This window comes from Hesperophylax consimilis, chromosome 26 (assembly GCF_061612785.1).
Source record: "Hesperophylax consimilis isolate HC1 chromosome 26, BYU_Hcon_1.0, whole genome shotgun sequence".
NCBI classification, from domain to species: domain Eukaryota; kingdom Metazoa; phylum Arthropoda; class Insecta; order Trichoptera; family Limnephilidae; genus Hesperophylax; species Hesperophylax consimilis.
Genome location: NC_142861.1, coordinates 8726177 through 8747950, shown reverse-complemented (window position 1 = coordinate 8747950; position 21774 = coordinate 8726177). Strand labels below are relative to the sequence as shown.

General features: G+C 35.0%; 2 protein-coding genes across 2 annotated transcripts in view; one reads left to right on the top strand and one right to left on the bottom strand.

Moving 5' to 3' along the window:
- Nucleotides 1-21774, top strand: part of kto (mediator complex subunit kohtalo) — a 104424-nt gene that overhangs the window by 21006 nt on the left and 61644 nt on the right. The window contains exons 8-11 of the mRNA XM_089647356.1: nucleotides 3060-3286; nucleotides 4782-5134; nucleotides 5997-6155; nucleotides 9668-9755. Of these exons, the coding sequence (XP_089503482.1) occupies nucleotides 3060-3286; nucleotides 4782-5134; nucleotides 5997-6155; nucleotides 9668-9755 (827 nt within the window). The remainder of the gene's footprint in view (nucleotides 1-3059; nucleotides 3287-4781; nucleotides 5135-5996; nucleotides 6156-9667; nucleotides 9756-21774) is intronic.
- Nucleotides 15102-19551, bottom strand: LOC149411067 (uncharacterized). The gene is made up of 6 exons (XM_089647355.1): nucleotides 19346-19551; nucleotides 18649-18765; nucleotides 18405-18566; nucleotides 17919-18187; nucleotides 17271-17339; nucleotides 15102-16688 (listed from the first exon to the last, which is right to left on the bottom strand). The coding sequence occupies exons 1-6, from the start codon at nucleotides 19414-19416 to the stop codon at nucleotides 15871-15873; spliced, it is 1506 nt and encodes a 501-aa protein (XP_089503481.1). The 5' UTR covers nucleotides 19417-19551; the 3' UTR covers nucleotides 15102-15870.

The following is a 21774-nucleotide window of genomic DNA, read 5'->3' as shown; positions in this document are numbered from 1 at the left end:
TTGGGTATTAGTTGTTATAGTTTTTGGTGTGTGTACAGATTTAGTGATTTTATCAGCGAGATTGTTTCCTACTTTAGAGAAATAAGAATTAAAAATGTTTGCTGTTAGTTTTGGGTCTTTGGATACATCTATGATATTATTTTCATGTTTTAAATATTTTATAGAATTATTTTTTTTCTTATTTTCAATTGCATAATTTACCGTTTTCCAAATAACTTTTAGATTGTTTTCTGAAGTAGAGATTATTTTTTTAAAGTAGTCGTCTTTACTTTTTTTAATTAAAGCTGTTAATTTATTTCTATATTTTTTGAGAACTATCTTAGCATTTTCATCGTGTGGATTTTTAATTGTATTTTTATATAGCCTTTCTTTTTCTCTGATAGATTTTATTAGGCCACAAGTGATCCAAGGTTTTATACGTCTGAATTTTGAATTCGTGTATAATGAGACCTCTGTTGTGGAGGTTTCAATATGATCCATAATTTGTTTTTCAAACATATTTGAGCATTGTTCGACATCGTTAGATTGTAGTATCGTACACCAAGTTTCTGCTTTCAATTTTTTCTCTAAAGTGGCAATATTTGTGGTTTTTTTAATAGTAATTGGAGCCTTAATTTGTGATTTTATTTCATTATCATACAATAATAAGCAAGTGTGGTGGTCAGTAATATTCGTTTGCCAAATCATTGTTTTGATTTTATATAGGTTTTGTAATTTTATGTTTATCCAAATATGATCTAAGCAAGACGATTTTTGTCCATGCATTTCTCTAGTATTTTTGTTTATGCATGATTTAAAATCTAATTCAGTCATACAATTTAGGAACTCATTTTTGAAAATATTTTCTGATTTTTCGTTAATGTTAATATTAAAATCACCCGCGATAAAATAGGTTTTATTTTTAAGCGGTAGTAATATATTTTTCAGTTGAGTTATAAAATGTGAAATATTTGATTCGTGTGTTCTGTAAATGGCAATTATGTGATAAATATATTTATCGAGTTTAATTTCGATTTGAATACAGTTAGTCAGTAATATTGGGTGTTCTAAAGTCGTGACAATACTGAATTTGGCGTGAACGAATATTGCGATTCCACTATTTTTATTGATATTTATTTTAGTTGGGATGTATGTATAGTTAGGAAGCTGAAAAGCTGGTGACTCATCATTTGTAAATGTCTCTGTTAATATTATACAGTCTGGTTGTAATATTAGATTATTGATTTTAATAATAAATTCATCAAAATTTTGAAACATACTACGAATATTTTGGTGTAATATGAATAAACCGTTAAATTTGTGTGGGAAAAATTCATTACATGTCTCTGTGCTTGCACATTCGTATTCATGGATTTTGTAGAAATTTTCTATTTGGCTAGCTATAAAATCATCCATTTAAAATTAATTTTAATTCATTTAGAGCAATTGATAGCACATACATCCATAAGCTTGCCAAAACTATGAAGAATTAAATTAAAAGAATTACGCTCCGTTATTATAATTATATCGGTATCGTGTCTATTAGTGAATAAAGTGTACTTATATCTGTTGCGAATGTATAACATGAGCATATAAATAATACATAACATAAGCATATAAATAATATAAAATATAAGCATAAAGAGAAAATAAAACATGAGCTTAAAGAGATTAAAAAACATAAGCATATAAAGAAAATAAAACATAAGCATATAAAGTATACCAGTGATATATGGATTTGGTTGTTGCGGATATTTAACATAAGCGTGAAAAGTATGCATAACATTGGCATAAGTATACAGAGTATGCATATAGTTGTTGCGAGTATATATCACGAGCATATAAAGCATAAGCATATAAAGCATATAGAACATAAGTATATAGAGAAAATAAAACATAAGCATAAGCATGTAAAGTACACAGGTGTTATAGGGATTTAGTTGTTGTAAGTATTTTACATAATTATAGCAGGCATATAGTGTAACTATGAATTGAAGATACATAGTACAAGATTTATATTGGTTAATGCTAAAACTAAATGTAGTGTTTGGGTAAAGAGATAAAAGAAAACTAGAGAAATACAAATTGAATAATTTAAATTCCCCTGTAACCATATACCTGTGCCCTTCTGTTTCATATAATAGGTTGAGATTAATAGTTAAAATAGTGATGTTAATGAATTTTGAGTAAAGTAAAAAATATTTTATCAACATAAATACAATAGTTACAGTTCTTTTACAAGTTATTGGGTGTGTGAGATAAGATGTGTTTGTTTTTGTCATTGATAATAATGACTGGTGTTCCAATATCTCTACGGACGTACACTTGCCCTCCACGGGTCCAGGCGAATTTATATAAGTTTTCCCGTATGATTTCCAGATGATTAATGATTTTTTATGGCCGGAATTGGATGGCATTGATCTGGACAACGTTTACTTTCAACAAGACGGCGCTACGTGCCACACAAGCAACGAAACCATTGATCTTTTACGATTGAATATCAAAATAACACCTCTTATTGGAAAACCCTGTATTTTGGCCACAAAATCCAAATTTAAGTTTTGTATGAAAAAGGCCGCGCAGCCGTGAAAAAGGTCCCTTCATTATCACCTGTCGTCCGAGATGATACTAACTAACTAACCATTGCGCCGTTTTCTCTATAGGGGTAGGCAGAGAGGACGGATCGCCAAACAACTCGGTCGTGCCTCATTCACATTCATACATCGTCTCATACATACTCTTCTATTATTCTGACTCTTTACATGGCCCTACGCAAGTATCTGATTCACTTGGTCGTGCCATGTCTTCTTCAGGCATCCCCGACTTGTTACTATTAACATTTTAAGGCCCATATATTCTCTGGGCATCATATATTCTCCTTACACTCCATTCTTCGCTCATTCGCTCTACATGCCCAAACCATCTAAGCGTCCCTTTCTTGATCTTACTCATTACCCTTACATCACCCTAATACATAATACAATGTGTTAATATATAATAACAGTATTGACTATTACTTCCCCATCCCAATTAAAGTAAATCCTTAAAACATTACAATCAATATGATGTTTATATTTCAGATTGTTCCTCCCCCTCACCCTGCAGTACATGACGGAGTTTGGTCAGTGCGAGCTGCTCTCCCGGCGATTGGCTCACTCTTGCTGCAGGAAACTGGCCACCATCTGCCAGCAGCTGAGCGAGACGGCAATTCAGCAGCTCAGCTCCGCCGGGCTGGTGGAACGGTGTCGGCCTCAAACTGCCGCCAGCCAGTGCGAGAGCAAGGCGGAACCTACTATGCAGGAACAAGGTATTATCAATGAACAATGTATAATAAACTAAATTACTGAGGCCTCACAATGAAACTCACTCCAAAAACTACACAGGTCAGTTTGAGAGAACAAGGTATTATTGACCCTTTCAGACCAGAATTAAAATTGGCAGTGGTAAAACATATTTGATGCTTGATAACGCCTTGTAAAATTATGTACAGGGTGCGGCATAACAGACAGTGCATTTTTGAAGGACTATTAAAAAAACGGAGAAACTTACAGAAGTTTGGTGTATTTTATTTTATTCGGTACATCATGCCGTTTTATGCATCAAGTCCTTAAGATGACATCAGAAAGTTGAATTGATTTCTGAAGTTTTCGGCCGCATTTTGGCACATCTCAGCGAGTATAGCGGCGATTTCCTCTTGAATTCGATCCTTGAGCTCTTCTCAGGTGTGAGGCCGATGTTTAAAAACATTTTCCTTCAGGTAACCCTACAGGAAGACGTCGCAAATTGCAACCGGAAGGCCTGCTGGGTGGCGACGAAAGAACATCCATTTTCAAGAAACATGCGGACGGCGAAGCCCCGGTGTTGTCCGGACCAAACCATGGCAACGACTGAAAATGGCACGAACCTCCCGACACCATTAGACCCCTCTCAGGTTTCTACCCCTGCCACACGGGATGTACCGGTCCTTCAAAACTGCACTGTCTGTTTTGCTGTTTTTTTTTTTCAATACACTAGAAATAATTATGCTATCCTCATTTGAAAAAAAAACAGGTCTCAAAGGGTGTGTTCACTTAATATTTAAATCATATACAATAATTATTGTGATTTATTTTTGATATATTATGCCTGGTTGCGCTACATCCTTCTTTAGCCAATGTTACAATGTCCGTAATCAGGGCAGATGTGTAAACTAAGATTGAGGTGAGGTGTGTCCCTATGTATGTAGATGCAATACCGTGTTGTGCGCTGGGCTGGTATTTACAAGATACCGAGAACTATTGAGCTTTTTATGGGTTTCAATTGCCTCCATAATTAGGCTTGCTAGATGCGTTTTGGGTCTTCCCAGGACTTCAGGAACGAATCCAAGGTAATGGTCGGCTTCAATTTAATGCTCGGTAATTGCCGATTTGTCAGGATGGCCAAGTTTGCACACTTAAAGTGTTCTGATATCCTTTTATTTAATAATAAATGACAATAAATTATTATTTCTAAACTTTCTTTATTCATCAAAAAATTAAACAACTTTTACATACCCTCATAAAAACAATTTACGCACTGCGCAAATCGACGTAGAAACCAAGTTTCACCTGTCAAAATATAAACATGTCTTTTGTCTGAATGAGGTGCAAGAATCTAACTAAAAAATTGGCCAAAAAGCCAGTATCGCCAGCAACTGGAAAACGAAAACTGCAAATCTTATTTGCTCTCGGTAGGGAGAAAAAAATTCTTAAAATCTATGTGCATAAAAAACACAAGCAGACAAATTTACTTAATAATAATAATACATTTACTGTGTATTTCAGTGTCAAGTGCCATCGGCATGTCACCACTGGACGCCGAAATGAACGGAAGCATGGACATGAAGCACAACATGGATATGAAGCATAACATCGACATGAAGCACAATATAGACATGAAGCACAACATCGACATGAAGCACAACATGGACATGAAGCAGCAGAATATGGACGGTGGCATGAAGCAACACATCAAGAAGGAGCCGCAAGCGGAAGTGGATTCTCCGGAGAAGGGGAATACGACTACGCCAAATGGTCCAACAAGTCCGACTCTCTGCCCCGTGAGACAGGCGTTTACAGAGTTGCTGGCTTGCCCTCATCACAGAGATGTTCTCTTGCAATTGAGCACCATAATCCAGGTAATATTATTATACATATCATCATTGTCTGAGAGTAGAGACCCTTTGGCATTTTGTCCGTCTGTAAATTTGTTTGTGCCTTCCGTTTCCATTCTCGAAATTTCGCTGCATCCACTAAGCAAGCCTTACTTTGACTATGGTTCAGTAAAGTCTTTTTTCATTAAATTTCTTAATTAAAGTTTTGGTTTTACATCATTACGGGCCAGTTGTTTCAAGTTCTGATATTATTTCAGTTCTGTTAAGCAACTGGCCCATAATGATTTAATAACAGAACTTAAATAGAATTTGAAAACTAACCTCGAAATTTGATGAATCGTTCAAATTCTGTGAAACAACTCATATTTTTTCAGTATTATGGTACATAACTGCCAGAAGAAAGTTTGAAAAAAGAATTCTCATTAAGATAGGGATGTATCTTTGGACAATTTGTATAATTCCTTATTTGAATTTTTTCTAAATGTGGATTATAATTGAGTAAGTAGGTATTTAAGTACCTACTTACAAATGTTAACAAACATTATGTCCAATCATTTTGTTCATGCCGGAATATAATGTGGTTGTTTAAAAACACAGTTGATCATTATATCAATGTGTACGTTATTGAATTCTCAATTTAATAAAAATATGGTTTCACAGTCGTGTGAAGAAAAATAAAGTGCCATTATGTAATTGTTAGCAGAGATGTCAAACTAACATACAAATTTCATGCCTTCGTGAATATTATCATTTTCAATTGTTTTTTTTTTTAAACTTACAAATATGGAAAAGAAGGAATTTTAGGTGGATTCATTGGCTTTAAATCAACAGGAACCATTTCCTTCTTGACTTCCTGCCACGGGTATTAATTGTGATCTGTTTCTAGATTATTTGTATGGAATGCCCGACTGCCCTGGTGTGGTCGGGGGTCCCGGACGGGCGCTCCGCTCTGCACGGCAGCCCCCTGGACCTGCTGCCCATCCCGCCCAGTGCCCTGCCCATGCCTTTCATGGACTCTCCGCTGACGGACAGATACAGAAGACAGGTATTGTTACCCACAATTGATACAGATATATATATATTGTATACAGATGTTTGGTTTGATTATCCGTCACCAGAGGCGCTGCGCTCGTCTCTGTTAGAAAGGAAGGGACTTACTCGTAATCTTTAGAGAGCGGGCACTCCAACGAAATATTTTAATCGAACTACAAAGATAACCGATTATTGTTACAGTAGAACTCCGATAATTCAAATTACGCATAATAAAATGCATTTTTTTTTCAATTTAAATTTGGAATATGTCGTTGTTTTACGAATTTATTTTTTATATCTGAATTTGAAGGGCCAGCCTGCGCAAAATCGGCTGCGAAATTTCGATTTAGACAGATATATGTCATGATTTTATGAATTTAATTTGAATATCTGATAATGATAATAGGCTGTAGAATTTCGATTTAGTCTGAATAATGTAATATTTTTATTTTTCGAATATCTAAATTTGAAGGGCCAAATTCAATTTAAACGGGAATAAGTTGTATTATTACGAATTTTCTTTGAATACCAACCTGAATTTGATGGGGCAACCGAGGAACTCGATTTTCGACTTTAGACTCGACTTGAACTGAGGGCTGTAGGCAGAGGCGGCCCGTGACTGTAATTACCAGCAGTGCATTTCACTTTTAAAATGTACCTAGTCTGTAATTTAGGTGGAGCAAATTAATGAATGGGAACACCTACTGCAATTCATTCTATCTTATAAGTTATATTTGTAAAATAACTGATTAAATAATACAAAAATACAAAATTATCTCGAAAATAAAGGACACTCAATTCATCGTTGAAAATATAGGGAAACCGTTTGATTTCACCGCGAACGAGTTCCAATGTGTTAATGTTGTTGCGTTAACATTGAACATTAGTATTTCTAAGCGAATCCATTCCAAACGCATTGGATTACGCATGATCAAAGTGATGCAAAATTCACTCGCCGTCAAAGCACTTCGATAATGCACGGATGGGTTATGTATCTGCACTGCTCTAACACGTAATTTGACGTCAAGAGTGTAATCTGTCTCGCTCATGTCACCGTTTCGGCTACTTCGGGCTGTCTCGATACCGCCCGATGCTGTTTTAGTAGTATGGTAAAAGTTGGTTCTGTGCATATCTGGGTATGCACGACCGCTTGCTCTTGTGCGGGATTTTTTTACTAGAAGATAGCTCAAATAATGACCCGACGGGAATTACGAATTTCTTACATCGATCACTGGGGCACAGATGTCTTTGTAATTTATTATATGGAGATTGAAGGCAAGCAGTGCAATGCACAAATGCACGTACCAAGGAACCGCCTCTGGCTGTAGGTAAATACCTGATCGGTACTGCAGCCAGTGAAGCTGTTCTAGCTGCAATCTAGCAGCAAATACATAATAATAAGAATTTATTCCAGAATGTATGCAGGGGTAGTGCAATGCAATACATTCCATATTTGAAATAATATACAAAATAAGTAGTAGAAATAATAATAAGGTAGGTAATAACATAGGTGATTCCAACAGGCACAAAAAAGCGGAATTTAAAAAGATAAAATATAAACACAAAAATGAGTGTGAACAGCCGTTTATGGAGGATATTTGCACATCTCCCGTCTCCAGAGGGCCATCAGAGGGGACTCCATCCAGGCAACCATGGCAGTGATGATTTTGTTACTTGATTGGCGTAGTCTGCGCCATAAGCTTCCCATGTGATGGCGGAGAAGCGCTCTGAAAGAGTGTACTCGTCCCTCCAGGAACATTTCCGCGGCGCTGCAGTATCTCGGTAGGCGGAATAGTTGGCGATAAGCATTATTGTAAGCGACTTTTAGCTTAAGCCATTGGGATGAAGTGTAATCCACCCACAGTTTTGACTTGTACAAGGGTACAAGTCAAAAGGGTAGAAGCATCCTCTTCTAAACAAGTGTCTTGTTTCACTTAACCCTTCGAATGCCATCGTCCTTAGTGCTACCCTGCCTAGTACTCCTTAGTGTGCAACGGGTAAAAATAACAATTGCTCACCATATGCCGACTAACACTATTATCCTAATAAATTAACTTAACTTTTTGCAAAATTATGTTTTTGTAAATTCATATAAAAACATGTACACCTCTGTCCTGTGCATTTTCTCAGGATAGCTCTCGAATTTTACAAAAATATATAATAAAGAAATAAACCGCTTGCTTTCTTATAATAGTTTTCTTTTTAATAAACCAAAAACTAATACAGTAGAACCTCGTTAATTCGAAATCCACGGGACATCAAAAATCAAATTTCGAATTAACGAATTCCCACGTAATTCGAAATTTAATGAAAAAAATAAATAAATAAATATGCCGAAAATCGATTTTCTCGGCCGCCTCTTCAAATCCGGGTGGTATTTTAGTTGTAAATTCGTATTAATACTAATTATTTCTTTATTTAGCGTCCAATTTCCGGCGCGGCCGGCTCTTTAAATTCAGATATTCGAAATAAATTCGAAAAAATACGATATATTTACGTGTAAATCGAGAATGCGCGGCCGATTTCCGTCGTGGCCGACCCTTTAAATTCAGATATTTGTTGTAAATTCGTAAAAATATCATATATTTCCGCGTAAATCGAATTTTATCGGCAAATTTTCGTCGCGGCCGGCCTTTTAAGTTCAGATATTTCAAGTAAATTCGTAAAAATATGTCATATTTCGCCGTGAATCGAAATTTTTCGGCCGATTTCCGTGGCGCCGTATTTTTTAACTCTGATATTCGAAGTAAAGTTAATAAAAATACGATATATTTCCGCGTAAATTGAAATTTAGCGTCCGATTTCCGTCGCGGTGGGCCCTTTAAAATTCAGATATTCGAAATAAATTCGTAAAAATACGATATATTTACGCGTAAATCGAGATTTCACGGCCGATTTCTGTTGCAGCGGGCTATTTAAATTCAAATATTCGAAATAAATTCGTAAATATATGATACATTTACGCGTAAATCGAAATTTCGGCCGACCCTTTAAATTCAGATATTTGGTGTAAACTCGTAAAACTACGACACATATCTGCGTAAAACGTATTTTCTCGGCCCTTCAAACTCGGATATTCGAAATAAATTTGAAAAAATACGACATTCCAGTGTAAATCGATTCAGATTTACAAAATAATAATACTAATTAGGACGATGTATAACCACGTAAAAATAAATTTTCCGCGTTTTACCGCCACGGCTGACTTTTAGATTCAGATTTACGAAATATTATGATTTTTTTTCGCAAAAATCAAATTTTTTCGAATTACACGAACAAATTTTCGTTGCCGGACAAAAATAAATTTCGAATTACGAATTAACGAATTTCGAATTAAAAAAATTTTTGTATGAAAAAATTTTTCTGTGGAAATTTTTTTGGCGAAAATTTCGAATTACGCGTTATTTCGAATTATTCGGGGTTCGAATTAACGGGGTTCTACTGTAATGCATTTTTTTCTGTAATATAATATCAACCAAATCATTTTACCTTTTTTATTCAAATACATATTTTTAAAATTTTCAGGTGTTCGAAGCAGAGCAGGAAATCAGTATTCGGAGCAAACGAGCAGAAAACAAATGGTGTGCAGACAAGTGGCAGAGTAGTTCGCAAGGTAAAACCTATTTCTTTAGGGAATCCGAATCGTACAATTTATTTATTTATTTATTTATTTACACATATACGGCACAACACGTGCCATTAACATAATTGACATACTTATAATAGTACAACAACATGAAGAATAACAGTATAAATGTTAGTAAAATTTAAGAAAATAGGTAAAAAGTAAGGTAATAAGTAGTGTATAAAAATTATAATGTATAAAAGTAAATTGTAAAGTGAATAGTTTAAAATATAAAGTATTAAAGTACAAACCATAATTTATTAGGAAAAAGTAAAAATAAAAATAAAAATTTAAAGATTGAAATAAAACAATAAAATGTACCAATAAGATACCTATCTCAAGGTACCGACAATGATTTAAATATAAAAAGTAATAAATCCTGGATTATGTTAACCGATATGATAAATTTTACAAGTACTTATGATTTCAAGTGCATTAATAGTTTTAGAAGTACTGGTAGGCATATTATGTTTACATGATGTATTTACGTGGTACTAGCAAACAAATTTAGTTTAACGCATCTTTTGTATGAAGACAGATTACCGGCAGCGTGATCAATATTAGCATATTCATTGCCTAAAATATGCAAGCGATTTATGGTTGAGTTTTGTTCTGCGTTCGTCATAGTATTGTCACAGTGGAAAGGTGTTTTGAGTCGAGTCGGTCTACTAGGTACATGGTAATTTATTAATGAGACCAATTCAGGGGAGTCAAACCAGTTATTGTTTATTTTAAATAAAAAAATAAGATCATTGAGTATTCTTCTATCTTTTAACGATAAGAGTCTCATTTTTTGTAATAAAGATTCATAGTTTATGTCAACCGCGGGAATACCTAATTTGAAATTAATTGATCTGAGAAATTTGCGTTGGATTCTTTCAATGGAGTTTGCATGGCTTTTGTAGAAAGGGTTCCATATGGGGGAATTGTATTCTAAATGACTCCTAACCAGAGTTGTATATAGTATTTTAAACGTTTGGATATTTTTAAAATCTTTACAAATTCTTACAATGAAGCCCAGAATTTTCATTGCTTTACCCGTTATTATATCAATGTGATTGGTAAATAGTAGTTTAGAGTCGAAGGTTATTCCAAGGTCCCTTATTACAGGTACTGACAATAAACTGTGATTGTTAAAAGAGTAACTATATTTGATAGGGTTTTTAATTCTAAAGAAACTCATGATTTGACATTTTTTTATGTTAAGTGTAAGTTTGTTAATGGTACACCATTCTACGAATTTTATAAAATTGGATTGGAGGGACAAGCAGTCGTATATATTTTTTATGATTTTATATATTTTCATGTCATCAGCAAATAATAATATGTTAACATCAGTGAATATGGAAGTGACATCGTTTATGAATAGTATAAACAATATTGGACCAAGGTGCGAACCCTGAGGCACACCACTAGTGGCTTCAAATTTGTAAGATAAGTGTTCTTTAATACAGACAGTTAGTACACGTTTTGATAAATAATTCTTAATCCAACATAATAAATTACCACTTATTCCTAATTTAGACAATTTATTTATAAGAATTTTAATGCAAACCTTATCAAAGGCTTTACTAAAATCCGTGTAAATTGAATCAACTTGTTCTCTATTAGCAAGAGCACCAGAGATAAAATGTTCATACAGTGTAAGGTTAGTTAAGGTAGATCGTCCAGAGATAAAACCATGTTGAAATGATGAGATATTAAATTTTATGCAAGAACATATTTTTTGGAGAATTAACTTTTCAAAAAATTTTGGTATTGACGATTGTATGCATATTGGTCTGTAATTTTCAACTAAAGACTTGTCTCCGCTTTTAAATATAGGAGTGAGAAAGCTATTTTTCCATATTTGTGGGAACTTGCCTGTTAAAAGTGATTGATTAAATAGTAGGTACAGAGGGTAAGAGACACTACTCCCACAGTTTTTTTGAAATACAGGGGGAATTTTATCTGGCCCTGAGCACGATTTAGGTTCCAGTAGTTTGATACATGCTGCAATTTCTTTAATCTCAATATGTATCTGAGATAGTTGTAAATTTATATCGGACTCAAAGTTTGGAATGTCTTCATCAGGGATATCTGTTTCATATACATCCTTAAAAAAATCTGCAAACAAATTGACAATATCTTTGATTTTACAGGAAGTTTTCAGTTTATAGTGCATAGTTTCAGGTATGCCAAGGTTGTTGTTATTTTGAGCTTTACAATAGTTGAAAAAATGTTTTACATTGTTACCAATCGAAAATTCCACATTCTTAATGTAATTATTATAACAAATGTTTGATAATTTATTACAATCTTTTCGCAGCTTGCTGAAAATTATAAAATCAGAAAGATTTGTTGTTTCTTTGTAAATTTTATGCGCTTTTTTCTTCTCAATTACTATGTTAATGAGGTCCTTGCTAAACCAGCGAGGGAAATTTGAAGATAGTTTATAACTAATTGGGACAAAGTTTTCTATGGTTTTATATAGATGATCGTAAAAGGCTTTAATATTCTCATCGAGATTACCTCCTTCTAGTATAGACCAGTCAGTGTTATATAGATAATCGCGTATTGCAACATAATTGGCTTTATTAAAGTTAGGATATTGTGTCTGGTTTTTAATTTGGCATTTTATAGGGTTACATAATACAGTAATATCTAAAGGTGGGTGATGAGAATCAGGGGGAAGAACTGAATCGAGTGACTTTTCAACCGCAGTTGACAAGTCGGTACAAAGAACAAGATCTAGTAATCTATTATTGTCATTTTTTACATTGTTTAATTGAACTAGGTTAAGGAAATCACATAATTCAACTATTTCTTTTTCTGTGTCAGTTAAGCTAGAGTTTTGAGATAATGTAGAATTGTCGCGGGTACCCCAGTTGATTTTTGGTAAATTGTAATCACCGATGATAGTGATTTTACTATTTGGAAATTTAAACGACAGTTGTTCAATATCCTCGAAATGACTTTTGTATACACTTATATCTGATGATGGCGGAATATAAACACTGCCTATGATATTTTTTTGATTTTTGCCGTTTAGTAAAATGTAAACTTGCTCCACATTAGAATTTTTGGTTTTCAGAAGTTTTGAAGGATGTATCTTGTTGACAGCTATCATGACGCCACCGCCTCTAGATTTAGCGCTGGTTTGTTGACTTCTGTCAGACCGGTAAATATGATGGTGGGGTAGACCAAGCTCAGCAGAGTTGATGGATGGTTCCAGCCAGGTTTCCGTAAGAATGAGGATGTCATGTGGCAGTGTTGGGGCATGTATTTTAAAGTCCTTAAGTTTAGTTTTCATGCCTCTGACATTTTGGTAATAGCACTTCAGTTTGTTTACATTGTGTCGTTTTTTGGAAGGGTTGTTACAATAGTTGGTTTGGAGTTTATGTACTTTATGGTAAGGTTTGGTTCACCATTCTCTTGACGGAACAATAACTGCTTTCTAAGCTCCACCAATTGATTCCTTTGGAGGATGGTTAAGTCATTACTTGCTTTGATTCCGTCTTTAAATTTGGTGCTATTACGTAGGAGAGTTCTCGGTGCGATATTGTTTGTAAATTCCAATTTAATTGGACGATTTTTGTTGGCAATTTTCTTGGCACCCAGTCGGAATACTTTGACGTTGATTAGATCTAATGACGGGTCGATAGCTTTTATAGCCGAAGAAACTTTGTCTCTATCTTCCGTAATGATGACTGCCTTTTCATCAGACAAGCTCTCGGGAACGTTATATAATATGACGTTGTTAGATCTGATGGCCCTATCTTCCATTTCGGTGACAATATCACCCATATTAATGTCAATCGGGTTGGTCCTGCTGAGTTGCGTATTATTTTTCATTGAATTTAATTCTCCTTGCATTACTCCAAAATCGACTACCAATTCTGCAATCGTAGCCATAAGTTCGGTTGTTTTTGGTATTATTTTTACGATATTTTCCTTAGAGAATTTATTGCTAGGCTCATGAACGATTGAGATCAATCCACTGATTATCGCATTTACTTTGGTAATGTACTGCGAAGCTTTATCACTCAGAGCCATTGTTATTTTTTTTTTTTTTTTTTTTAAACAGTTGTGAACCCCTGGATTTTTGGTAGGGCGTGTAAGTACTACCGCTGGCGGCGCGGGCGGTGTAGGTGCGGGCGCGGGGGGCTTATAACAACTGTCACTTGATTACACTAATCCTTGTTTTATACACTTTTAATGCACTATATACTTTTCTAACAATTAGTAAACTTTAAGCCAGTGTTAATTTAATATAATTAGGTGAAACACTTTGAATTTAATACTTTTTATGACTGCTTTAGATGATTTTGTTAGGATAAAAATAATGCGTGTGCACTCTCCGTATTGTTGTTGTTGTATATAGTAATTGAGTAGGAACTATATAATGTTCGTCGTTCCAGTATGTACTTTTTGGCGTTCCAAATTTCAAATAAACATTCTGAGATGAAAGGACGAAAGTAGTTATTTCATTTTTGAGGTTATGTTGTTTAAGATTTTCTTAATTTAATTCATGAAAATTCAGTTCACAAGGTAAAACCAAGTTCTCTTTGAGAGGGTTGTGGTATTGGTTAAGAAGTATGTACTTCATGTTTATTATTTTATTACATCAGTTCTTACTAAACGTAATCATTTGGATAGGAACTAAAATGAAATGTATTACAACATCAGTTCCTACTCAACCCAAATTTTTTTTGGTGTAATGTTCCAATTTTCAAATAAAAACGCTCAGAAAGAGTTATCTGTTGTATTTTGTTTTCAAGGTTATGTTGGTCTGATAATTTTGTTATGGTTTTTTATATTAGCCACTCGAACGATCGCGCGTCAAAAAACTTTTTTCTCCGATTGCTCGCGGTTTTTTGGCGACGAATTTGAATATTTTCCGCCAACATTAAAAAAATCAAACCTCCGAATTTTAATACGGAGACATAAAACTGATTGTAGTGCTATACAGCCAATGAATTCACCTATATTTTAATAATTTATTCTATATTTTTAGAATTGATAGATAAATTATTAAAAAATCTTAAACTTTATAAATGCGCGAAATTAGCGTTTTTGTGATTTGAAATTGCCGCCAGTGGCAGTTTTAAATATCTTTATAGAATATTTTCTACGTTTTTATGTTCTCTATGGCCTGTTTGATAACCACAAATGCAAGAATGTAATAGAAAAATAATTTTTTGTACGTTATGCTCTCTTCAAAAGTTTGGTTAGAAAATAATTTTTTAAAATTTGAGTGCGTGACGTGTCAAAATTGAAATCACTGTATTATACCATATAATAAATTTACCACAAAAACTGGTATAACGTTAGGAAGATACATTAACTGTCTACAATTATTAATAAGCATAGTCGCCGTGTTGGCTTTATTTTATTCATTTGATGAATTATACAGAGAGCCTATTTCACGATGTCAAAATCATGGTGCTACTTTTTAAATAATTGTAAATTAGAACTGGAGATTTGTCACCATGTTTTTATATAACGTGCAAAACGAGGAAATAAGGCTTAAAATGAGATATATATCATAGATATAAACATTGCCAATATTTCAGGGGGATACTTTGAAAGTTGATGAAATTCACCAATATTTGACGAAAAATCACTTCTGACAGCTACCTTAAGGTCAATCTACATAGAGTAAATCGGAATATGTAAAATGATGATAAATTTGTATATATATCAAACCTTTGTATGACCGTAGAGTGCAAATAAAATCATAGTGATAATTTTATATCTAAACGCAAAGGTATCGAAAAAAAAGGGGTGAGGGGAAAATAATTGATGGAACCAATAATTGATTTATTTATTAAGCCCTAATATCCTTTTAAATCAATATAACAGTTGTATGGTTACAATGAAAGAGCAGTATATTGATTTAAACATTGTTTACACACTTTGTCATAATAAAAATGTATTCAGTTTATTGGTTTATTCATAATTTAAGAAAATCAATACATAATAATATCATTGTGCCTCGCTATAGAGTGAGATTCTGAGTATCGCTCTGGTGAGGGACCACCATTCAGAATTGAACATTGCTTGAATTGGCTTAGTTATGTTTAGTGACTAGATCTGGAAAAGCCTCTTTACAGAAAAAAACTCAAAAAGACTCACAAAGCTCGTAAGACTTTATACCCGCACTGGCCGCTTTGGTTTTGATCATCTGGACGAATCCCAAACGGCCTTTATAGCAGAGTAAGGATTCATCCAGAGAGATGTCTTGCTCGGGCAGGTATAAAGTCTCAAACTTATTTGAGAGGTGGTCCAAGACGGGCTGAATCTTTTGTAACCTTCGCACAGATAATGGTGCATCAGAAGAAAGACTTTCATTGTTGGTGAAGTGAAGGAACTTTTTAATTAGAAGAAAACGATTATAATCCATGGCTCGGCTGAAATAAGGCATGGCGGTGAGTTTTTTTGAATAGAAGTAGTCTTTTTCAACAGGAAGGGGACTAATACCTTGATACATTAAAATTGCCAAGAATACATACATTTCCTCTTTATTCGTGGGAGCCCATTTATTGGTACGCGCATGACGCTTAAATTGTTTTTTCGCAATCCATTGATCTGCATACCTGTTGGTCTCTCTCGCGATCAGTTCAACGAAATCTGCATCAAAGATTTTAAGAAAGGTTTGCCCATTTCGTCGGTATTGAAAGTTGGTCTTGGCGTGCCTGTGAAAGTCTCCCTTATCCCGTAAGATATCATTAGACCAATCGAAAGAGTAACCTTCAGGCGGCAGAATCGAACGCATTGCCTCACTATCTACCTGGTCTTGTCTACTAAAGTCTATGGGAGTTAGGTGAAACGTTGATAATATTATGATAAAGTATTGGTGGCATGTATCCTCATCGCTCTCTTCGTGGTCGACGTCGCTCGCTTCGTCATCCTCGTCGCTCGATCTGTCCATATCCATTTCTGAAACAACAGAAAACCCAAATTAATTTAATGTGTCTATATTACGATAACCCACTGCCTCTGGTACGGCTTATGACTCGCAATACGATTGTCGCGGGATCAAATCAAATAAATTATATTTGAATAATTAGTGTTATTTTCACACAAAATTCATTAAAAATAATATATATTATATTTGCGGCACGTTCCAGAGTGGAAGATACCCATAGTATCGCCCTGGTGTAAGACCCCATTCAGAATTGAAACGTTGCTTGAAATGGCTTTAGCCGTGTTTGGTGACCAGTTCTGAATAGCCACACCTCCTTCCCCTCCCCGCTACCTTCAGCCTCACAACATACCCCGATTGGGGATGCCATAGTCTCACTGGCTCCAGCTGAGGCTCTTGTGAGGTATTCATATAAAAAAATAAATAAAAAGTTAATCAAATACTTGAGGCGGGCAATGTCAGGAGTCAGAATAGCACAGTCAGGTAGGTATGGAATGAAGAAAAGAGTGTGTGTGCCAAGATCGAGTTGCATGGTGGTTCATCCTCTCTGCCTACCGAAATGGCGTGAAGGTAAGTTAGTTAGTTTTATAACTCACGGTTTCCAAGTACAGACTCTTCTAGTACAGCTGCCTCGTCCACGTTACTGTTTCTGCCCATGTCTGACTCTGAAATAAAAGAAAACACAAATTTACAGTAGAATTTGGATATAATGACTTTGCATTTAACGGTCTACTGTTTTAAGTGACGATAATGTAAACTCTAGTAAGGTTTCATAGCTTTTAGTAGGAAAACGTATCCGTTTAAAGTGACCAACTACGTAAAGCGACCTATTTTAATGATAATTTGTCCGGTTACAAAACCCACCTACCAATACAGCCTCGCTTTTAACTAGGAAGCTCGACACAATGAGTCCCGTGAAGCGAAAGTGTTTTTTCAATTTAAGAAAAAAATGCTGTATTATACCGTTTAGAAGCCGGTGAATCAAATGTAATCCTCGCAAAGAAGTTCGGCATGTCTTATTTCTCACTCTGCAATACCCGTTACAGAAAAAAAAGATGTGTAATGATGCATCCACGTCATAACAACAATACATTTTGTATGTTTGTTATGTGGAATTTTTAAGTACTATGCTTATTTCCTGCCAATATACCAACAGTGAAACTGTGCTAGGGATATCAATATAAAATATAGATAATTGATTTTATATTGAGCCCCTGGTATGACATTTCAAAAAATAAACTCACCGTTCCCAAACGCCGACAATTCTTCGTAGAATGGCACGTCCACCCACAGCTCGCTATGATAGCCGGCCTCCGGAGAGAAGAGTTCCCCACTCCGCGATGTCCCAGGTAACGGCTCGGGAGATGCTGCACGGATAGGCATAATTGGTGCATTGGGAGCCGTTGATTGGGTCTGTGCGGGAGTGGACATCCACGGTGGTGGTACGGGTCGTGGCAACGGTGAAGGCGTCCCTTGTGAAAAGGGACACGTTGTTCTCTCCGGAGATGGAATTCTGAAAACATTTACATAAATCATATAAATTGTTCTCATTCACGTGTGAAACAGTATGTACAGTATGTAAATAAACAATAAAATTAGAACTCTGTAAAATATGCACTGAATGTGCCAAATGCACAGAGCGCTGATCTTACCAACTCTCACTGTAAGAGTGGAACGCTGTCAGGAAAAAACAATAATATTGTATCAAGCATCTAAATACGATTACTTACTTTTGTTTAGTTTTTCTTGGAGGTGCGGTAGGGAGCAAAATGCGCGCCGCCTGCTTCTTGAATTTTCGGCTTTCCAGCTCTAGCCGGAAGGAAGCAGGCAGGGCCCTAACAGCCTTTAGGGCCTTGACGCGATCCTCTCGCACCAGTAGCAAAGCAGGGTCGCTGTTTAAATAAATACAAATATATGATGAGTTCAACGGCCACAGCAAAGTACTTTCATAAAAAAACATTAAAAAATACTAACACTCCAGACGAGGCTGCAATTGCAGCTCTGCGTTGACGTCCACGTGCAGGTAGTCCGGCACCAGCTCGTACCCCACCTCTCCCTCTTCCTCTGCCTCCTCTTGCAGTCAGCACCACTCTATATATTTTAAATTGAAAACACTTAATGTAAGTAATGTAAAATGTAAAATGTTTAAATTTTGTTAAATATTGCACTAATATAAAATTTGAAAATAATTATTGGGTCGTGGAGTGATCCCTTTCCCTGGACGACAGCTGTTACTGCACAAATTTGGTAAAAGTAAACAAATTAATTAATTATACAACTAAATTACTAAATTTTTATTGTGTGACGAAGGCTTTACACCATTTTACATGTGAAAAAGAGTCAACTTTTTGACATATGACTTAAAATAATTGGTTAGCAAATATCTGTATTAATAATGAACCAATTCAAATAAAACTTATATATATCTCTTTGTTTTGAATCACTGTGATGGAATATCTATATTTCAAATGCGCGAGTGCAGTATTTAAGACATTATTGTAAATCAAAAACAGATGACGTCTTCAGTTGACGTAATCTTACACAAAAACTTCAACCAAAACAATATAATACAAACAAACGAATTAAAAACGCATTTCAAAGATAGTTAAGTCAATCATGATTACACAGATATATAATTATGCGTTAAAAACCCAATAAATTAATTACTTACGGCATTTTAGGAAGAGTCCAAAATTTCGTGAATGTTGAAAATTTATAATTATGTTTTTGACAGGACGCCATAAAAAAACCGCGAAAACTCGTTAAATAACACTTCAAAGACAACGGATAAGTTCATAGACAAAGAGAATATATTATCAGCTATTCGATAAAACAAGTAGCTGGCCATATAAACGTTTTAAATAATTACAATAAATATTTTACGAATGGTAGAAAAATCGGTCCATTTTTGGACCGATATCAAACGCAGAAAAATAAAAGTGGTCGATTTTTCGACCGAAATCGTTCCAGTGGTTAATTGTCTGATAAATGCATCTATTTTTAAGGTTTTCTTTGTTATATTAGCTTTATTCCATAAGTATTTATCGTTGATAGCAAACCATCGTAAGATCAACACGTAAGTCATTCTGATATGCAATTCGATGGTGGTGTTTTTAAATATTATTTGTCGAATTAAAATAGGATTTTTTCAATATAACAACCGAACGAAAATAGTTTTCGAGATGCGCAATTACATTACCTTTAACGGTTACCCTACGTTTGCTTACATTTTGTGTCAACTCTGTGAAAGTTTCTAGTGACCATAGGTAATAGAAACAAGGGAGATGGGGACACACAAAAGTGTCGCTAACAATGTTCACCCATATTATTGCAAATTGCATCTAGGCACAGCATTGTCACACATTAGTTTCTACATGAACACCTTTTGGAGGATTGTTATCATCGCCAGTTTAAATGGGTTGTTGGCTAGATGATTCTGCGGTTCTCCAATCCGCACAATCCGAGGTTGCGTGATTACTCTCAGTGTGAAATAATGAGAATTTGGATAATTCTAATTTAGTTTTTTTATGTTAACAAAACTCACTTATAATAATTTTATGAACAAATAGATCGCGTACGCTAGAGGAGGTTTAGGGCTAACCCGACGGCTAGACTGCTGGAGACAGAATAATATTATTTGACGCGCGAGGTACCGCGCGCTGGTTTACAATGATACCAGCCTCATAATAATGTAGGTAAAAATAATGTTGTAGTTATTTTCGGAAGATGTAAACTCCCTATAATTTACCCTACAACCTAAATATGCATAGCTTTCATTGTCTCCGCCGCAGTTTGGCTACAGTTGCATGCTTACATGCCATATATTCATTATCTATGGTTATGACACTACATTGGAACAGATTGGACCCTCATTCGACCTGGTCAGTATTTCAGAAAAAGATGTTAAGGAGGCACTCTCAAATTTAAAGAAACCTCACTCCATCGGTCCTGACAATATTCCAACATTTATACTAAAGGGTTGTTCCGACCTTTTAATACCACCATTATGTCATCTCTTCAATGTATGCCTAAAAAACGGGATTCTCCCAGACATCTGGAGATTAACTAAAATAACCCCTATCTACAAGAAGGGAGACAAACGCGATATCCGGAATTATCCACCAGTTGCCGTTCTATGTTCCATCATGAAAATATTCGAGAAAATTCTACATAAATATATACTTAATCACGTTAATCCAATTCTTGATGACCGTCAATATGGTTTTAGACCCCAGATGTCAGTAACATCAAACCTCTTATGCATCTCAGATTTCTTATCACAAACTCTCGACAATCGGGGACAGGTGGATGTTGCTTATTTCGACCTGGAAAAAGCATTCGACAAGGTTGCCATCGACATTCTTCTAAATAAGCTAGCTTCATTTGGTTTTTCCAAAAGACTACTCTGTTTTTTTGCTTCATATTTTCTAAATCGTAGACAGTTTGTTTATTATAAGGGTTCCAGTTCTTTGGAATTCATAGTTTTTTCTGGAGTTCCTCAGGGGTCTATCCTTGGACCACTTCTGTTTCTGATTTTTATCAACGATATTGGTTCAGTCATCACACATTCGCTGTATTTACTATTTGCAGATGACTTGAAACTATATCGCTCAATAAAAAACCATCTTGACTCTATTCTCCTTCAACGTGACATTGACTGCGTCTCAAACTGGGCCAAAATAAATGGCTTGAACTTCAGTACACCCAAGTGCAATATCGTTTCGTATACAAGATCAAAGAAACCGCATGTATTTGAATATACAATCAATGAAATTATTCTCCAACACCTAAACCAAATCAAAGATCTAGGAGTTATTTACGACAGCAAACTAACTTTTCACCAACACATCGATGATTTAATAAGCAGAGGATACAAGCTTCTCGGCTTCGTAATTAGAAACTCATATCCGCTTCGTAACACAAAAACACTGACGTTATTATATAACACACTAGTCCTAAGTGTACTTGAATCAAACTCGATCATCTGGGCTCCACATGAATTAACATACACTTTACGCATTGAAAGAGTCCATAAAAAAATTTTAAGGTTTTTATTCTCGCGGCTCTATGGACGTTACCCTTGGCTTTACCCATCGATTT

Coding starts and splice junctions, on each gene's coding strand:
- LOC149411067 (XM_089647355.1), bottom strand. CDS start 19,416: ATGGCGTCCTGTCAAAAACATAATTATAAATTTTCAACATTCACGAAA. Junction 18,567..18,648: donor ATTGCAGCCTCGTCTGGAGT/GTTAGTATTTTT, acceptor TTATTTAAACAG/CGACCCTGCTTTGCTACTGG. Junction 18,188..18,404: donor CCAAGAAAAACTAAACAAAA/GTAAGTAATCGT, acceptor AAATGTTTTCAG/AATTCCATCTCCGGAGAGAA.